This window comes from Garra rufa, chromosome 2 (genome assembly GCF_049309525.1).
Source record: "Garra rufa chromosome 2, GarRuf1.0, whole genome shotgun sequence".
In the NCBI taxonomy this organism is placed as follows: domain Eukaryota; kingdom Metazoa; phylum Chordata; class Actinopteri; order Cypriniformes; family Cyprinidae; genus Garra; species Garra rufa.
Genome location: NC_133362.1, coordinates 12,412,391 through 12,433,172, shown reverse-complemented (window position 1 = coordinate 12,433,172; position 20,782 = coordinate 12,412,391). Strand labels below are relative to the sequence as shown.

The window sequence follows — 20,782 nt, the reverse complement described above, 5'->3', positions numbered from 1 at the left end:
CCGAGTTATTAATGTTTGTTTAGTAGAGCTCACGTCAGGGGAACATCTCTGTCTCTCGCTCTTCCTCTACTTCTTATCTCTGTGAATCATGGGTAATATATGATTGGCTGTAGGGCATTAATAGAAGCTGCTCTGAACAATAGTGCTTAATAACCATGACAGAGCAAACAGTACAAGCAAAGTTTACCTGTCTTACACTGCCAGCCCTTAACAAGTCAGTGTGTCTATGTGCATTGTGTGGCATTGCACGTAATTTTCTGTGCTTTGACAATGAAGTACATTTAGTGCATGTTAGGAAATGTAATCAGTTGTTCACAGCAATGTCCTTGACCCTTTGGGTCATAGCTTCCTGTGTCTGTCCAAGGAGGAACTGGAGGTCATGCTATTGGACATTATTACTTCCTGTTGTGCTGGTGGGTGTATTAGCTTTGGGAAAAACATTTGAGACACTTAAAATGACTACAGCTTTTCAGTGTGACCCTGTTCATGCTCACACTCTCCACAGTTCTTTTGTTTGTATTTCATTAATGTCTGTATTTTACTACATTAATGCAATCCTATTTATGTACGTGCTGTTGGTATTTAAGCCTAAATATTTTAATGACTTTATGAATGCCCTGTTTGAAGTGTTGCAGTGTTGAAGTATGCCCTGTGGTGATAATAAGCTGTGTTCATATTTAATAATTAATTCTTTATTGGCTCAGATAGTCACAGTCTAGTTTTATATCAGACTTTTATGGCCTGCTGTGGGTCACTTTTTAATCAATTCCTAGCCTGTTTTGAATAATATCTTACACTCTTGCATTACCTCAGAACTTATTTGCATGTGCTAACCACTTATTTTAATATGATCTTACTGCATTTGGTATAATGATTATATTTCTCTCCTGTACGCTAGTTTAGTGTTTTTTTTGTTTTGTTTTTAGAAGTCTCTTACTCTCACCAAGCGTGCATGTATTTGATCAAATATACAGTAAATTAGTACAGTAAATTACAGTACAGTAAATTAGTTGTAAATAGTAGTTTTAATTAGTGCTGGGCAATGATTAATTGCAATTAATCGCACTCAAAATAAAAGTTTTTATATATGTGTGTGTGTGTGTTGTGTGTGTGCGTGTGTGCGCGTGTGTACTACTGTATATATTTATTATGTATATATAAATACACACACATGCATGAATATATTTAAAATATATATTTTATGTTTATATATTAAATATATTTATGCAAATATAAATTATATTAATATAAATCTATACATGTAAATAATTTCTGAATATATACTGTATGTGTATGTCTTAATAGCCTATATAAATAATAAATATACACAGCACACACACATATATTATATAAACATTTTGGAACAATTTTGGATGTTAATAATTACAGTTACAGTTTTTCTCAATTGCTTAAACACATTTCTTGAAATTATGCCTCTTATTTGCGAAACTCTAAACACAAATCCACAACTCCTAACTCATTTCCCCAAACTTCCTATATTGAGGTCAAAATGAAGCTCTCCACTCAAAACAATTCAATCTTGCTGAAAAACCAAACTTTGCTTTCAGACATGACACACAAATCCTCAAAAACAAACACACTACAACACAGTTTTACACACTGATGAGATAAATTCAAAACAATACTACAAAAACAATACAAATAAAGAACTTTTCACATGATGAACACAACAAATGTATGCATTTGCAAGTGTTTTATTTCTTAATTTACAGTAATGTACTGTAGAAAACAGAACAAAACAGCAAACAACAACAAAATAATTATTCTGCCCAACATCCTGTGTTTGGTCTGGGACAGGCCACAGAACCTCTTCAGCATCACAGGCTAAATTAGACCTGGCCAGGCAGCAGGGGTAAAATCCTCTTGCATGCCTAATCCAACCCTGGCACCCATCAACTAAAATATATGAGACTGCTTGTCTTCTTTCCCTTGCCCTTCCTGTCTCTTCCATGTTGTCGTCATCATCATCCACCTTCTTCTCCTCCTCTTCCTCTTTCACCTCCTACTCTTCCTTTTCAAAATTACACATTACTATAGGTGGGATATTGATTGAAAAAGACTGAATAGGATTGAAAGTTACACTTGTACTAGTGGTCTGACAAAAAAAAATGCATTACAACGTCATTGTGAAACAGAAAAGAAAAGGAAATATGGGCACAAAGGTGAAAATAAAAATGAGAAAGCCCACTGTCAGAATTTGTAACTCCTGCGTTGTCCTCTATATATGCTTTCCAATTGAAGGTTCATGAGATGTACCTTTGAGCTTTTTCAGATAACTGCTTTATCATTGGTTGATCTATATTATCTTCATTAGTGAAAGTCAAGATTCACTTGAATAATTCATGGCAAATTTACAAAAAGTCTAATAGAAATGTGTAGAATATATGATTGACAGTTTAGGACAACTAGATCAAAAATTTTGCATTTAGGTAATGACTTATACGATGAGCTAATGACTTGATGTTTTGAGGGGTAAGACTATTGCACAGAGAACTATATCATACATTTTGAGCAACATGACAATAGCAACTGATAATGTAGGAAACCGCAGACAAATGTATATAATCAGTTGTATGAATGTGCCAAAGCAATCACAACTTGATCAGAAGAAAGAGAAGCTTTTTATGATGTGCACAAGAGACTAGATGATGTGGATGTTGAACAAGTAGTTTTGGCAATTTCATTTCTGATCTGAGAAATGCACCAAAGTGACTGCGAAACACTGTAAGCTGACTTTGGCTCTTTTATCTCCATTGAAGATTCTGATTGGTGTGTGCTAAATTTTGACTCCTAGTGTTTCCACTTGGGTAATTGTGTGCTAATTGAGCTCAGACTTCGCAGACTTGAGTGAACAATATTGAATGCTTGTGCTTTCTAAATGATCACATGGTGTAAGCACTGAGAAATGTAGGGATTTGTGTGTAGAGTTTTGCAGTAACAGTTCACCAAATATAACTCATGTGTCAAAGCAGGGAATAGTGTTTAATGTTTAGGGAAATGGGTGTGCTTTTTGAGAAATGGCGTTATAGTTTTGAAATTTTAGTTCAAAAGACTGGTTATAGTGTTTTAGCAATTGAGAAAAACTGTAATCATTTAAACAGCATTAGTTTTAATATATTTTAAAATGTAATTTAGATGTATGTGCTATATGTTAAAGAAACATTTCTAATGTTAAAAACAGTTGTTCTTGTTGTTTTTGTGGAATCCGTGATAGATTTTTTAAATTGATTCTTATGATTCTTTGATAAAAAGAAACAGAACAGAATTTATTTGACGAAGAAGTATTTTTGAAACATTATAAATGTATTTTCCTTCAGTTTTATCAATTTATGGAACCTTGCTGAATTGAAATATTAATAAAATATAAATAAATCTCAAACTTTTGAATGATACAGTAAATGTGTTACTTATAAACCTGATCTTGATAATATGAATATTTTGTTTTTTTTTCAATAGTTTTTTTTTTATACTTTATTTTTTGACATTTTTCCAGTTTTCGTATACATTTAGCATAGACATGAATATATATTAAAAATGTCACAAAAAAACAAACATAAAATTTACATTACGTAATAGTTTTTTTTTTGTGTGTTATTTTTTTCCAAAATCATTTTTTCCATTTAAATTTTTCTGGATTCCATTTTTTTCTGTTTAAATTTTTCTAGACTATTTTTTAATGGTTAAATTAAAAATAATATTAAACTAAAGTGTGTCTAATTAATTAAAAACATTAATCGTACAATGTACGTACAAACGTACAATTTATTAAAAGTTTTTTAAGGCCCTGTGAAATATGTTTTTTCCTCTTAAATTCAGTTCTATATTTACCAATTTCTGTGTTTTCCATTCATTCTCTGGATTCCAGTTTAATGGTTTCAGTAGATTTTATTAACCAAAAGCATCTCTAATTGATTGATTTTATAAAAAATATATATATATTGTTATTTTATTTTATTTTATTTTTTTCAAAAATACTGTGTTTTTAATTTTTTATGGTAAATATTTTCTTCTAATAAATATTCCTTAAAAATAATATTGTAATAATTATTTTTATTAGTAGTAGTGCTATCATTACAATAAGTAATACAACTCTGTCAAAGTTTCAAGTTAAACTGAACTTTTATTTTGACTGGTTGCTGTGAAGATCTTTAAGTTGCTGTTTGTATATGATATGCTAATACCTTTTTTGTTTTCTCAAAAGAAATATTCATATTTATTCATATTTAAATAGCATTTTTCTGGCTTAATATTCACAGACACTAGTCGATATCGCATTCTGATTTAAGTGTACTGACCTACTTTTGATTTATTCTTCCAAAATGTGGCAAATTCCGTGACATTCTGAGTTAAACAGTAAATTCTATTTTTGACTGGATTCTGCATTTTTCGCATTGCGGAAATCATAGGGCCCTATTGTTACTAATCAAACATGGCATTATGCATATTGTTTATAGTTCTTAAAGCTGTGCTCAAAAAGAAGTCAGTTTGTTCAGTCCTGAAAAAAATGTAGTAAACATTTGGTGGTACGTGTTCTCATTTGATTAATCATTTGAGAAATCATAATCAGAGGATACAAATAAAAGCACAGAATAAAACGGGTAACATTGCATGCTTTACATCAAACTGTAGGAACGATAGACAGACCGTCTCTGATGTAAGTGATGTGCATTTTTCAAATCAAAGGCATAAAGCGTCTCCTCAGGAAAACATCTGTTGCGTCATTTACTTCAGAGGAAATGGGTATTATCAGTTAATCTAGAATGCCTAATTTCATTTTCTGAAGAGCTCCTTGTGGTGACACGTATATGGAATATTTCTCGCATTAAGGCACTAAAACAGACGGAGACTGGCTCATCCTGAATGGTCTGTGCTGTTTATCACAAGCATGCAAACTTGCAAAGTAAAACCATCTAAACAATTCCAGATGTTAAATACAGTTTTTATGGTACATACTTTTCTGAATTCGTTCGCCGTTGGCGAGTGTGTTAATTTTGAACCACGATAATAATGAATGCAGAGAAAAGGTTTGATTAGGTCAAGGCCACATGAAAGTCATTCTGCCCCATAATCCTGTTCTGCCAGAGCTGAATATTAATGATAAATTAAATTGTCCATCATAAGGGAAGGGTCATCAACTCTCTCTGTGTTTTCTCTCATTCTCTTGCATTCTCATAGCTCACTATCTCTCCTCTCTACAACCTTGATATGCCCTTCACACCTTTTCAATATCTTTTTCCGCACTGCTCTCTCTCATCTCACATGGTCGTTCACCTGTGTCGTCACCTGTCTGTGTGATCAGCTGCTGAAAAGTGAGAAAAGCTGCTCGACTTCCTGTTATTCTGCTCGCGATGTATCATATCAGCCCATCTACAGTTGACACCTCTCTAAGAGAAAGAGAGAGAGAGAGAGAGAGAGAGAGAAAACGAGTGCGAGAGAAAGGTGTATTTTAATGTGCAGTTACACTAAAGGCGACTAAATGCTTCTGCCTGTTCTTTAAGAGAGCATTTAATATGAAACTGCTTACGTTTTGATTAAACAATCAAATATTATTTCTACCTAATTGTATCTATATGTGTGTATGTATATATGTGTACCATTTTATTTATTAATTTATGAAAAAATATTATTTTATTTTTACTCATAATATAATATATATTGTATGGGTCAAAGACACATCAAAATAAATTTACAAAAGTGATTTTATGTCCACAGAAAGCACATTAAATGTAAGTAAAGTGTCTACTTTTAAGGTTTCAAATAAGTTTTTGGAGAATAAAATGTCAAAATTTGGTTAAAATAATGTTACATTGTCATTCAGTGTAACAATATTTATGTAAATATTCTAACAACATGCTTATTCTTATATATACATATTAAAATATATGGGTCATTGACGTGACGCCTAAATTTTTTGTCCGATTTATTTTTTTCTGTTAAAAAATTGGTTTAAATGCAAAAAAAGATGCCATATGTAAGAAGTTCCTCTCCCAAATATGGACCAACTTTAACTTTTCTAAAAACATAAGTTATTTGTAATTTTTTTGTTATTCGAAGTGTCAAAACATCATGTGGTGCGACCGTCCGGCCATAACTTTTTTTTGGTAAACATCTTTGAAATCACCTAAAATGTATTAAAATTAATTTTCTGCACTATTTGGCATGCTTTTGGCAGTGTTTTGTAATTGTGTATAAAATTGCAAAGCATTTGTATTTATATTTCCATCATAATATACAAACAAACGTTGTCCGATGGTTTCCATTTTATAAAATATCATGTAGTGCGACCATCAAGAAACTACCATTTTGAGACTTTTATGTTGAAATCCATTTAAGGACAGGATGTTGCATCATATTGCAATTCTGCCAAGGAGCAACTGAAGCAGCAAGCAGGTGTGTAACTCTCTTTCAAATTTGGAAAAAGAATACTTTTTTAACAGCTGTTATGTAGTTACCACATTTGGATCATGTGGTATGACCTCAAAAAACTATGAATATTAAGTTTTCTCTTCAAATATATATTTTTATTATACATTTCATAGTAGCATTTTTTGGAAAAGCTAGCTTATTTTTTTAGGTGGCCAGTCATGTGCCTGTAAATTTTAAATGAATTTGAAAACATCATGTGGTGCGACCAAATATCATGTGGCGCGACCACTGCATAGTGTTTTTCATGATAGATATATGCCCTAGATAGGCAGGTCTTCTAATTTTATATTCAATTAATGGGTTAAATACATAAAGTACTTTATTTCAGTCTAATTTGGAATAGAGTTTATGCAATTTTGGGTCATTTTTTAAACATCTGTATTTTAGATGGGTTATATTTAATCTGTGTACAATATGAGGGTAAAAAGAACATTTAGAGCATGTACTTTCAGTTTGGTAATTATACATGCATGCATTCATTCATTCGTTCATTTAACTATTTTAATTGATTTTACCAGGTGCCACTGTCAAGCAAGGAAAAAAACGCTCGCCATAGGCAGCATGTTAATTCTGACCCTGCAGCAAGAGCAGAGTACCCTGGAATTCCAGAGGTCTCGCGAGAGCACAATTTAAATTGTCTCTGCAAGACACTCTGGCGTCGAGCAATGATGCATGTTACTGCAATATGTAAGCAGTTCTGGGAACCAATCAAATCGGTGTATCTGATGTAGGCGGGCCAGAGGCGAGCTAAGCTGATGACAACATCGCTGCGACGTCCGGAATCATTTAGTAAACAATGAGTACGTTTACATGGACAACAATATTCCGATTTTAACGCGATTAAGACAATACTCTGATTAAGAAGCAACCATGTAAACTGAGATTTTTGATTAATTTAATCCGACTAAAGTCATAATCGGAGTAAACACAAATCGAATTAAGACAGGTGGAGTATTCCTATTTTAGTCGCATTATGGAAGACATGTACACACCTTAATCAGACTATTCCCCTTGTGTAGGACTTTTCGCCACATTTTGTGACAGGATACACACTAATGCTGCGTTCCAGGCAGGTTTTTGAGCTCGTAAATCACGTGTTCAAACCACGACTCAGGACTTTGTAGCGTTCCAGGCAAGTCACGCCAAGCATTTATTATTTTTATAGTATTAATAATTTGATTGCAACGTTATATTGTCCTAAACTCAATTTTTCCACCGTGTGCCACTGAACACGTACCGCACCCCTAGAGGCTTTATTGTTGTTTCTCGGGCTATGTCACGTCAGAACTCGGAACTGGGAGTACGTCGTCGATCTAGTACGAGTTCACGTATGGGAATTCACGGGTTTGAGTGCCGTTCCAGTGCACTTTCACGGGTAGAAGTTTGGAAAAACACGGGTAACGGGTTGTCTGGAACGCGGCATAACGCTCTCAGTTGGTTGCGCTTTGGTTTCATTTTTATTTATTTATATTTTGCTACAACATGGGCTTAATCAATGCTCATTGCTGATAAATAGCCTAGTTTGTTATCATAATTTTTAGTTTTATGGAAACGTTTTTAACATTCAACCCCCTTTTTCATTAGTATAATTTGTAAGTATTTATTTTAATTTTGTGAACGGGATTTCCGCTATTGGAATGTCTTAGGATGCTTTTTACTTTTACTATCGAATTCATGATCTTGGTTTTGCTTGCATATATAAGGCTACACCTATCAATTTTAAGATTAAAGCAAATTCTTAAAAGATGGATTTGTTATTTTTAATTAAACAGCATAACAAAAATAAATTAAAACTAGCTTATATAGCATTTATTAACAAAAACTAATAAGACGAGGCATGGACTCCATCACATGCTGTTATATGCCGACTAAACAATTTATTAAAGGGCGCGCAAACACTGAGCAATCAAAATAATTAATAAAAAAAATAATAAAAGAAAGCCTCCAAAGCGTAATGTGAGGTAAACGGCAAAGATAACAGGGTTTTCAAAATGAAAACAAACAAAAAAAGTAAAACTAAACTGGCTTTCGGTGACTGTGCTTGCGGGGTTTTTTTTTTTTTTTTTTTTAAACTGACTGGCTCTGAAACGCTCGCTGTATGGATCAGACGCTTTGGAGCAGCACAGCACGCACTCGCACAAATGCGACCACGGCAAATTTTAACTCACACATTCTAAAATATTTGTTGCATATGTCCAGTGCCACTTCAAGCTTTTGTAAAATTAAAACCCAAACATCCAAAAGTCTATAAGGAAGATGAACTGATAGCGTCGCGTGTGGACGCAATGATGTGTGTCATTAATCGATCTATGTACTATAACATGTAAAACGGGAACATGAAAGGAATATTCTAAAAGCAACTCATGTAAACAGCTTAATCATATTATTGTCTTATTCAGAATAAGGTCATTAATTAGATTACTGGTGTCCATGTAAACGTAGTCATTGAAAGATGACTACAGTTGTTTGAAACGGCTTTGGCCGCTACAATGAACGAGTTAGACTCGGCTTTTCATATAAAACCGTGCTCGAATCGTTCCTTTGCAAGAAGGATGTTTTTGCTGTTTTGCCGACTGGATACGGCAAGAGTTTAATCTATCAGTTATCTCTGCTGGTAGCTAAGCGTATGGGGCTTAGTGAAAACCCACTGGTGGTTGTGGTCTCGCCGTCGATCGCCCTTATGGAGGACCAGGTGAAAGAGGCGAGGAAATACGGTCTTTTGGCTCTGCAACTTGGCGACCACGAAGAGGAACAGATCCGAAGCGGGCAATGCCAGATAGCATTCGGCAGAAAAAAGAAGTGGCGAGAAATGTTATCGAACAAGGATGAACAGGATGATATGTCTCACTGCTTAATGAAACGCTAGCGTCCATCCACATATTAGTTGATAGTTAATGAATAGTTTGATCGGACCTAATTGTTTTATGAGGTTGATTCGGCTGTCGTAATTAATAGTTATTAATCTTGTCACATTGTTTATGTTATAACATTGAAATCCACTCTTATATGTTCACCGTCGCTCTGGATACGTCACACCGTGTATTGTTGTGATTGGTTGTGGCGTTATCCAATTGCGTGCAGAGAGAGTTTCAAATGCATGCTTGGTGCCGCCCCTTGAGTTAGACCCTTTTCATTGCTCGATGCCACACCCTTAATCTTAATAGATTAGGGTCTGGATTTTTCCAGGCTAAAAGCAAAGGTACTCTAGGAGAAGAGAAAGGTATTTTTATTTTTTAATTATTATTAAAACTATAAATAAAGCATTAAGTTGCTTGTGTGTATTTTTCATTACTTGAAAATGCTTTTTTGGTAAAAATTCCATATATCAAGTCAAGTGAGATGCTAGAGTGACAGAAAAAGAAACACAGAGAGAAAAGGTACTCTACCGCTACTCTAAATTGAACTGCCGAGATTGGGAAATATTCCAGAATACATGGGGTTAAAATAAAACCTATTTTAATGCCATGTTCTGCAAATACCCCTCAGTTTTTGTTTGTTCATCAGTTGTACTGTTACATCTGAAGGCAATTGTTTACTTAAATCTGTTTGATGTTTTATGATGTTTAGTTATGATCATACTAATCGTTGTCGTACTGATACATGATTGTTCCGATCAAGAAGTATTTGTAATGTTTTATAAAGAATGTTTACATAAAATGTTTTATAAAATGTTTATTAATGTTTGTTTTAATGAAATTTCTGTGAAATTTGAATAAAATGTAAAAGTTTAAATCTTTTTTTTTGTATAAGATCTCTTTAAATAGATGTAAGGTCTTTGTGTCATTTGGAGCGACCACTCATCATGTGGTGCGACCAATAACAGCAATAACTGTATTAAATAAAAAAAATATCTATATAATTTCTGTTGCTGAAATATGAATCACTGCCACAATATGCTTAAGTAAATGGTATTTTTAAAACTTTTTTATCAGCTTTATGCAATTTACAGAAAAAAATAAGTCTGCTAAATACATTTAAGGCGGCAATTCTGAAATTATAGAACAAATATGTGAAATTGTTATTTGCAAAAAAACAAAAGAAATGCAAATACTTTGTTTCTAAACACTTCAATTACTGCGAACATATAAAAGAAATGTTAAGCATGTTAAGGGAATAAATTAATTTTAATATAAATCATGGTCGCACCACATGACATTTTTCAAGGCTGCGCCCAGTTCATCAAGCTGAAAAAAACAATAAAATCACTTAATTTAAAATTTTAATATGAATTTAACATTCTTAACATTCTTATTGTTCGAACAACTACAAAAGATATTATTCGTTTTTGCATTTTAAAATTTGCTTGTTGAAAATCCTTATACGTCAATGACCCATATAAAAGAATAAGAGAGCATATTAATTTTTTTGTGTTTTAAATGAGTAAAAAATTCTTACTGACAAATGCGCAAAACCTAGGATATAGTGACAAATTTAAAAAAATGTAGAATTAATAAACATCATAAATTGATTTTTGTTCTAAAAATGCCTGACTGATTGTTACACTGAATGACATTTTTGTCTTCTGTAAATTAGGGAAAAATGTATGATTATAAATTTTTTGCTCAGAAAAATAAAAACAAAAATGCAATTAAATTAAACAGAAAACGTACTTTTTTTTTTTTTTTTTTGAAAAACAACTATTTAAAGCAGCATTACACGTATTGTTTTTGTGACTAAACACTTTTTCGTCTTTGACCAATATACATGATGCATTAATATGAAGCCTGTTTTTTATTAGCCTGTTTTAATTGATATATTATTACACTACATCTTTTAATCAAAACATTTCCTTATTTTTTACATTTGATTTTGAGACTGTCTTGAAATGCAACAATATTTTGACCTGGTTTTAAACTGAATTCGTTGTTAAACGTTTCTCTATTTCAGTATGTATAAATGTTTACTGTGATATTTACAGTTTTGGTATTTTCTTTTTTCAGAGGGAAAAGTTGAAGTGACTAAAGAAAGTTTGAAGCTGTGCACTATGGGACCAGGAAAGGTGTTTGGAGAGCTCGCCATCCTTTATAACTGCACCAGGACGGCCACTGTGAGAAGTGAGTACAAACAGTGCAGTGATAAATAAAACTAGAAGCTAAAGTTCGATTACAAACTTTAAATGTTGGCTTGGAGAGCCAACCCGGGCAGCCTTGGGGCAAAAGAGCCAGAGCACTTTTGTGTCCACCGTTCTTGAGCTGGCCCGCTGCGAAAATGCGCCCTTGCTATTTCATATAAAAAATTAAAAAAAGTCAGACAAGGCTATGACAACAAGTTCATCAGAGTTGGCTAGCTGGATATGAAATAATTATTTGTATTGTTTTTATATGCTTTTAATTGTTTTCCCTGCTTGCTATCTCAAAGTGCTCTGATCTAAATGAAGCACTGTGAATAGGTCTTTGAATTGAGATCTTGAAGGATTAGTTATCCTGTGGCCCCCTCTAGTGGACAACATTAGCATTATTGCCTTCATCTCCCAATCATATTAACATTGCAAAGTTTTCATTATATGCTGATTCTTGTTAGAGCAATAAATAAATGCACACATAAATATATAACAGAAGTCAAGACAAATGAACGATTTTTAGTTTTTTTATGGAGTAACATTGAAGACAGAAAGCAGAATGCTGCCTCTTGTTGAAATCCAATATAATGATCCACATCCGATTTTTTTCTCAACAGTTCATGTTCACTTGAGACATAAACGAGTGTTTGCAATTATATTCGTTAAGCTATTATGTATTTTGAAATGATCTTGTCTGTGTTTGTCCGAGAGAAGTGTTTCTTATTGGCAGAAGCCAGGATTAATGTAGTTCTGTGCAGTTGATCACAAAAGCAGAAATAAGCAAGCATTTTACCTTTTTAATATATTACTCTACTATTATTATGTTGAATCGCTGGAGTGTTTGTATTTAAATACCTTTAAAAGACGTGCAAATGATGTCTTTGTTGACACAGACGGATAAATGCCAGCCGTGCCGCGCATGTAGTGAAATTCATATGAAACAGCTCATTTGCGCTCAGTGTAGCTCTTTAAAATGTTTTTCCTATATTTATTGTGTACAATCGCTGGAGTGTTTTTATTTAAATGCTTTTAAAAGACGTTCAGTCATTTATAGTTCGCAGACGGGGATCTCCGACCTTGAAGCTCATGTCTGACACACTCGCTAAACACAGCGCTTTCTGTATGAAATAAAACAGCTCACAAACACCTGCATTTAGCTATTGATATTTTCTAATGGGTGGACTGAATTAAATCGCTGCAATATTGTAATTTTAAAGGTGGTCAAATTCGTGCAAATTATGTCGTTTGTGACCACGTATACAGAGAATGTACGCGTCGAAGGCAATCTGTACGCAGTGAAGGAAAAAAGCTTTAGGTTTTAAATAAAACAGCTGAATTCAGCTCTTGATGTGTTCTGATGGGTAAATTGAATTAAATCGCTCAAATATTTTAATTTTAAAGGCATTATTTATTTGCATTTTCCACCGATTTTAAAGTGAATTTTTTTCTCAGGCAATGCAAGTCTATGGGACATTTTTCATATTCAAAAATTAATAATAAATAAACTGTAAGTCTGATCAGTCTAAAAAGATAGAGCAACAATCTCGTGGTCAGGGCCCAGGTCTCTGCCAAGTTTGGGGCTTGTGGCATTAAAGCCCTAGGAGGAGTAGCGTTTGGAAAATTTCGGATCAGAATAATAATAATAATATGTTTAAATAGCATAACAGTATGTTATGGCTCTCCAAGCCAACATAATGATCCTGGTTGTGATTCTGACTACTCAAGCAAGGGACATTTTGGATTTACTTTTTTAACTACATACATAGATTAACTCAGCTTGACACTGTTCTAGGCCACATTTCCCAATTTGCCACCGTAGGATTATAATTCTCAGTATAACTGAAGACAACCAATTGCTCCCTCTGTGATGATAATCTGTGATTTCATTGATAGACATGAGGCCAGATTGAGAGAGATTTGAGGATTGTATTAATATTAGGAGACAAGAAATGAGTGGAAAATTGTGCTTGGAAGTTCTAGGGTTTAACACACTTGATTCAGATAAGCAGCTCGTAAGGAAATAGCTCCATGCACGAACTGTGTTCCGATTGTCAGGGTCCCTACACAGTGTTCATTGCTCCTAAGTTTACTTCACTTCGGAACATTCATTGACAGATTTGTGCTGCAATATGGCCTGCAGCGTCTACACACACAGACGAAACTTACTAGAGAAGTGTGATATAATATACCTCTGTAAAAAAATGCAATTTAAATTCATGTCTCGCACACTTTAAAGCCCTTTGAATGAAATATATATACGCTACCTTCGAACAAATCACAGTGGAAAATCCTGTGAAATCCACTTCGCAGGGCACTTATGGTCAAATAGAACAAACATCTGAAGTGACACGAAATACATACAAAATGTGCAGAGCAGTGAGTCCCGAGGACTGGAATTGAGAACCGCTGATTTAAACAACCCACTAATCCTAAGGTACTAAACTTTGGCAGCTTGTTTTAACTTACCACATTTTTATTAGGCTTTTCCACATTTATAAAAAGCCCCAAATTGCCCCCAAATCTAGATCTGATTCTGTAATAGCCATAGTTAATAAGCTACAACTAATGTCCACTGTGGAAGCTTTATTCCGCCACTGGATAAAAAGATAAAAAAGCTATTTGTGACTTTTTATCTGACAGTTTGAACTTTTGCTCTGGCAGTTTTGAGTTTATATCTCACAATTAAGACTTTTTAAACTCACTTATATAAACTCAGAATTGCAAGATACAAACATAGAATTGCGAGATAAGATATAAACAAAAGTGTCAGATAATTTTGTATCTAAACTGCTAAAGAGATACAGACGGTTGATTTGTGGATGGAGCAGAAAATGACAGTTTTCAAGTAGCAGTCTATGGAAGCCATGAAATAAATGAATAAAAAAAGGTAAATTTAAGTTTAGTTTTCAAAATTCAGACTTTATACTCGCAAGTCCGAGAACATATCTTACAGTTCTGATAAGAAAAATTTACTTTTTGTTCTCGATTTTCCCCTCAGTTCAGAATCCTGACTTTATATCTCGCACTTCTGGCTTTTTTTTTTCTCCTCAGAATTGACAAACTCACTATTGTTGAGTTAAATTGAGTCTGAAATACACAATATAGACTTGCATTTGTAAGGAAAAAAGTGAGATGAAATAAGTAAATGTAATATATAAAGTAATGTTACAGGTTTAAATAGTGTTTTCATGCTGCAACTGTAGGGCTAATATAATATGTCCCCTATGAGCTGCATATGTGAATATATTATGTAGACCTATTGTTTAAATCTAATTTGTGACCCTGGACCACAAAACCAGTCTTAAGTAGCACAGGTATATTTGTAGCAACAGCCAAAAATACATTGTTTGGGTCAAAATTATCGATTTTTCTTTTATGCCAAAAATCATTAAGGTATTAAGTAAAAAGAAATGTTTCATAAAGATATTTTGTAAACTTCCTACCTTAAATATATCAAACCTTACTTTCTGATTAGTAATAATTATTAATGCATTGCTAAGAACTTTATTTGGACAATTTTGAAAGGGATTTTCTCAATATGTAGATTTTTTTTGCACCCTCAGATTTTAGATTTTCAAATAGTTGTATCTTGACCAAATATTGTCCAATCCTAACAAACCACATCAATGGAAAGCATATTTGTTTAGCTGTCCGATGATGTATACATCTCAATTTCAAAAAAATATTTTTTATTACTGGTTTTGGGTCACTTTTATAGTTTAAAAGTAGAGTAACCATAGCAGGTTTCATCCATTAGTCTGTCTGTTTAAACATCTGATTTCAGTTTCAAATGGCATCTTTGACAACCGTATTCTTTAAAAGTTATTTGCATTCCGATTCTGACATCCAAAGACACAACAATTAATTTTTTTCTCTTATTCCATTGGTTTTACCCGTTTCCCTCCACTTGTTACTAGTGTTTTTCTGCCATCACTATGCACACACAGCTGTAGGTGACAACTGTGACGTCTACTCCAAATTAATCTATAAGTGCAAGATATGTTTATAACTTGTAAATTCTGAGAAGAAAAGTCTAAATTGTGAATTGCGAGTTGTAAACTGACTCGTAAATTTGTAGACTTGTAAATTCGGAATTGTGAGAAAGTCAGTCAGGGTTTAGTTTATATCTTGCAATTCTGTGATTTAAATTCTTTAGATTTTGATTTGAATTCTTCAGATTTGTGAGAAAAAAAAGTCTGAATTGTAAGATATAAATTCAGAATTGTGAGAAAAACATTTAACCAGATTTCAACCAGATCATCTCCTATGCACAAGCTTGTGTGCTGTCTGAATTATTAGCATGCCTTTCTCTCATTTATTATTCCATTCTTCTTCTCATTTTCCTTTTTCCTCTGTACCATTGTTCTCCTTCATGCATATTCTCTTCTTGCCTCCCCTTGGCTCGTTTTCTCCTTCCACTTTCTCTCCTCTTCTGGCTGTGTTTATGGTGTTCCTGCGCTTCTCTGCTCTCTGTCTCTGGTTCTCTGGATAGCGTCTGGGACAGGAAGTGAGATGGACTGGGATTATGGGACATGCATGTGTCTGATCTCTCCATGCATGGCCAAATGCGACACATGTCCCATGTGCACAGCTGCCACCAGCAAATCCATCTCTAATTTCACTCAGAATCGAGTGGATTATATTAATTTGATTTATTTTGACTTTAGTTCAGTTGATGTAAATTTAAAGGAATTTAACACTTTCTAAGCATCTTAATTCTAGCTTTTCCCTCAATTCCTGTAGTGCAGTTTAATGGAAGCCTACTGGGAAATTGTACAGCACTGCAGATAAACATTTCAAATGTGCAATTATGTCACTGTTTTGAAAATATTGTGCTTTTTCGCATCCTTATTTGTGCATATTTTAATTAATGTGATGAACATGCAAACCTAGTAATTTTCATATAATATGCACTATATCAGAAAAGGGACGTGATATGTTTCTTTAAGCAGTTTTTACATGCTGCTGTAACCATAAAAGGTCCTTCCTAAATACAGTACGTTTTCCCAGTGCAAAAGGTAAATTTAGACAATGCTAACAAAAAAACATTGTGTTTTTTATAGTGGTGGTCACTGGTCATAGATTAATTTTTTTAATCTAGATTGATCTCACTGTAATCTTGGAATTAATCTAGATTAAAATGGCTAATTTGAATTCTGCCAAAGGCATTCAGAATATGTGTGCTACCCAAATAATGACTAAAAGTAAATCTTTGAGAACGGGTTTCTCAAGCCAGGTGGCACATTAGACCAGGGGCTCATCTCCTGTTTCCAAACTGCATCACAAACTGTTCGAGAAAGCTGTTCTACTATGATAATTGGTGATGAAAATAAATTATGTTCAATAAGATGTACTTGTGTTTACTAACAATGAAATTCATTTTTCTACCTATTTGTGTTTTTTTAACGTCTACACCTACCCAATCCTAAACTTAGCCCTTACTATAATAAAACAACAGTATTATTGTTGTACAGTGTGATAAAAATATACATCTACGTATATATATCTATGGTAGCCAGTGTTTCCCCAAGGTTTCCAGCTTTGGGGTGGGGGGGGGGGGGTATATTTATTTTTTATCATATATATTGTGTTATGTCAATTATTTAAATAGGAATATATAAACACCTACATTATACTGTACAAAAGTAATACAGGACTAATGTTCTGTTACATGTTACACCTTACTTTTATTTTGACAGGTTGCCGTGAAGTTTCTGTGTGTACAGTATGATATGATGCTAGTTTTCTCAAATGAAACGGTAAAAGTGACACTCACAGCAGCTTTGGAGATTGAGTTTATCTGTTCATGTGAGATGCAAATGCAAAAATTACCGGGAGCATCACGCGTGTTTCAGTATGCGTGTAGTAAAAACGCGTCTCCGCCATTCATACATACAGAGGCAAACGGAACATGCAGGATTCATATTGAAATGGTCTTTTTGCATGTCAGTAGTTTTCACAGACACTAGTCCATATCGCGATTTGAATTAAGTGACAGACCAACTTTTGATTTATGAATCCAAAAATCGACGAATTTACGTGGCATTTCGTGCTATAGTAGATTCGGTTTTTATGAATGGAGTCCGCGATCCCGTCTGTGTTTTCGCGGAGGAAACATTGTAAATGCGCGACCATGTAGAGACAGAAATGACATGTCTTCGTGTAAAGATAAATAACATAAGGCAATTTAGTTTGTTTAATAAAAGAACAATGTATAGACCTGTTCTATAGGAAAGATAACCTTAAATGACTTCTATTGAGATCTGGCGCTATATCGAAAATAAAATGAACTTGACGTTCAAGGGGGGCGGGGGGTGCCATTGGGGGGGCACCACCGATAACGGCCCACCACTAGTTTTAAGTATGCAATAGCATGAATTACTGTATAAAACTTTAAAATGTAACTTCCCCTGCACTGTTTGTGCTAGAGCATTACTGACACCACAAATTGTGGGCTTGTTGAATATAACTGCATTTCATTTTAAAAGCGATCAGACAATTTTCAAACATTTTGCCACTACATATTTACCAGTGGCAGATAGCACTTTTCCTCAGAGGTTTTTGTATTGCCATCCAAGTGTTTGCATAGCTGCATGTGTGGTTATTCATGTCTTTCTCCCTGTCTGTTTCTTTCAAACACTCACCTTTTGTTGCTGGCTTCCAGTGGTGTCTGCATGTAAATGAGTCTTCTGGAGAAGCCGTGGTGTCGAGTATTAGAATGCACAGGGGAAACGGCACAAATATGTCAGCGCTTAAAGTGGTTTTGACCTACTGTGATCTTAGCCACCCTACAGCTGCCCTGTCCTTTCACAGCTATAAACAACAGAGCAGAGCAAGAAAGAGCAGGTCCAGTGCTTCACAGGACGTGCTAGATGAACGCTCTTTATCACATACTCTGATGTAATTATTGAACCCAAGTGGATGCTCAACAGATATTATGAGAATAACACCGACATAACCTAGCAAGCACATTATAAGCCCCTGGGAAAGCTAAGAACATTATTAAAGAAAATACATCCAGGTTTTTTGCTTACAAAATTAGATCAAACCACAAGTGTTCAGTATCTTTACTGCAACTAAAGTTTTCTATTAAAAGCAATACAGAATTTGCATTAAATGCTGATTCATCAAATTAATCGCAGTTAATAACATATCTGGGATATTCGGAATAAAGCCTTCAAATTTGAACAAACTTTTACATTGTTACAAAATAATTATATTTCAAATAATTTCTGTTCTTTCTAACTTTGTTCATTCTGAAGATTTTTTTCTTCAATTTTCATTTGTTTTTATACAATTTTAGGGTTAATATTAGGTTTTATTAATAATATTAATATTAATATTAGGTTTTTTACCAAAATATTAAGCAGCACAGCTGTTTTCAACATTAACACAAATAAGCAATGATTCTAGAACAGCAAATCAGCATTTTGAAATGATTTCGAATGGATCATGTGACATTAAAGACTGGGGTAATGATGCTGAATATGCTGTGTCACAGGAATGAATTATATTTTAAAATATATTCAAATAGAAAACTTATTTTAATTTGTAATAATATTTCACAATATATTCACAAATATTATGTTACTGGATTTAGCTTCAGATAAATGCAGCCTTAGTGTGCATATGAGACTTTTGTATATTTTACAGATCCCAAACAACTATGCATATATTCTATATTTTAATCAAATCTATTTCTTTTAGGGGTTCAAGTGCGTAGTGCTGAAACCCTATTGTAATTGTTAGAATGACTAAGGATCAGCATTCTCCATGTAAAACTGATTGTGCAGACCAAAACCTTAAGTCGTGGAGACTTGAAACTTGGAGGGATGGTAGTACTAACGTAGTCTACAACATCACCAAGGCTTGCCCCAATCGGCCTGATAGGGGCCCAACAGTGATCAAAACTATGAAATCAACCATAACTCCTAAAGAGTTCAGACTCAAGTGTCTTATGTCATTGGAAATCTTTGGCTCAAGCCGGACAAAACGGATGGCTTAAATTCTACATTTTCAAGTACTTTGCAATTTTTGAAAAACCTACTTCTGTCCTAGGTTTTTTACCTGATAAGAACCAAACCAGTGCAGGATGATTCTCTGGAGAGTGAATATAAATAATTATCAAAAAAAGAGTGAACTTTTGGACCTTCCTTCACAAAGGGATGCCAAAACATTCAAAGGAGGCAAGGCTGTCTTCACTAAAACAGCTATACCTTTTGAACAAAATGAGATATCTTTGCCAAAATCACAATGCGTATGTAAGAGCTGAATCTGAGGTCACATGGAAAAAGTTGTGTAGCTTGTGGTGGCACTATAAAGGGGGAAAAAACATAAAAATGTCCATAACTACCAACCGTTTGTCCAATTGACTTGAAAATCATTATGCAAATTGGTCCAAAGTGCCACAAGCCTTTATAAGGACAGTTGCGTATCTCAAAAAACATGTCCGCCATAGGCTAATAAACTTTGAGCACCTATTAGACCAGCTTAACGGAGGTCGATAGGAATGAAGCTTGGTGGGCCTGTTTGACTTGCAACCCTAAAGATCTATGAGAAATTTGTAAGAAATCGGCTACTTTGGGGATATGCAATATCGCATTTTCAAGGGCGTAAATGATTGTATAGTGTGCGTTTTTACACACATACGCATAATATTCGTATCATATGATAGACAACTTTGCCTCTAGAACCACTGCTGTCAATCAAACCCTTGTTAAATAATTAAGAAAAACCTACTTTTGCGAACTATTACTAGGTTTTTAGGTCAATCTGGAAAAAACACTGCAGTACAATTCTCTGGATTCTCAATAGTCGCTGCTTTCAGCTATATTTGTACATATATTTTCATTGGAGCTATATTTTTTGTTCTAGGATGCAGTCTTTATTTTGTGAGGTGATTTCCATGCACAACATTTCTGACAGCTTCACTCCCAGCCTAAAAATCTGTGTTCATGCTGATGGATTCCAGCTGAACTGCTGTCCATTTCTTTAGCTTTGGTTCAACAAATTTTTAGCTTTTTCCCCTACACTTTAGAATTTTTTTCCCCTTTCTCAGACTGCAGTATCAAAAGTGCGTCGTCAGGCAACATTTCTGAGTCTGAAGTTCTGAGGGTGTGACGAGTTTAATTTGTTGTATTGCTAAAATACAGTGAAGTATTTTAGCTTAACGGAGGTCGATAGAAATGAAACTTGGTGGGCCTGTTTGACTTGCAACCCTGAAGGTCTGTGAGAAATTTGTAATAAATCGGCCACTTTGGGGATATGCAGTATCGC

General features: G+C 34.0%; 1 protein-coding gene across 2 annotated transcripts in view; it reads left to right on the top strand.

Moving 5' to 3' along the window:
* Window positions 1-20,782, top strand: part of prkg1a (protein kinase cGMP-dependent 1a) — a 101,083-nt gene that overhangs the window by 27,358 nt on the left and 52,943 nt on the right. For both annotated transcript variants that reach the window (XM_073834871.1, XM_073834870.1), the window contains exon 3: window positions 11,388-11,501. In XM_073834871.1, coding sequence (XP_073690972.1) covers window positions 11,388-11,501 — 114 coding nt within the window. The remainder of the gene's footprint in view (window positions 1-11,387; window positions 11,502-20,782) is intronic.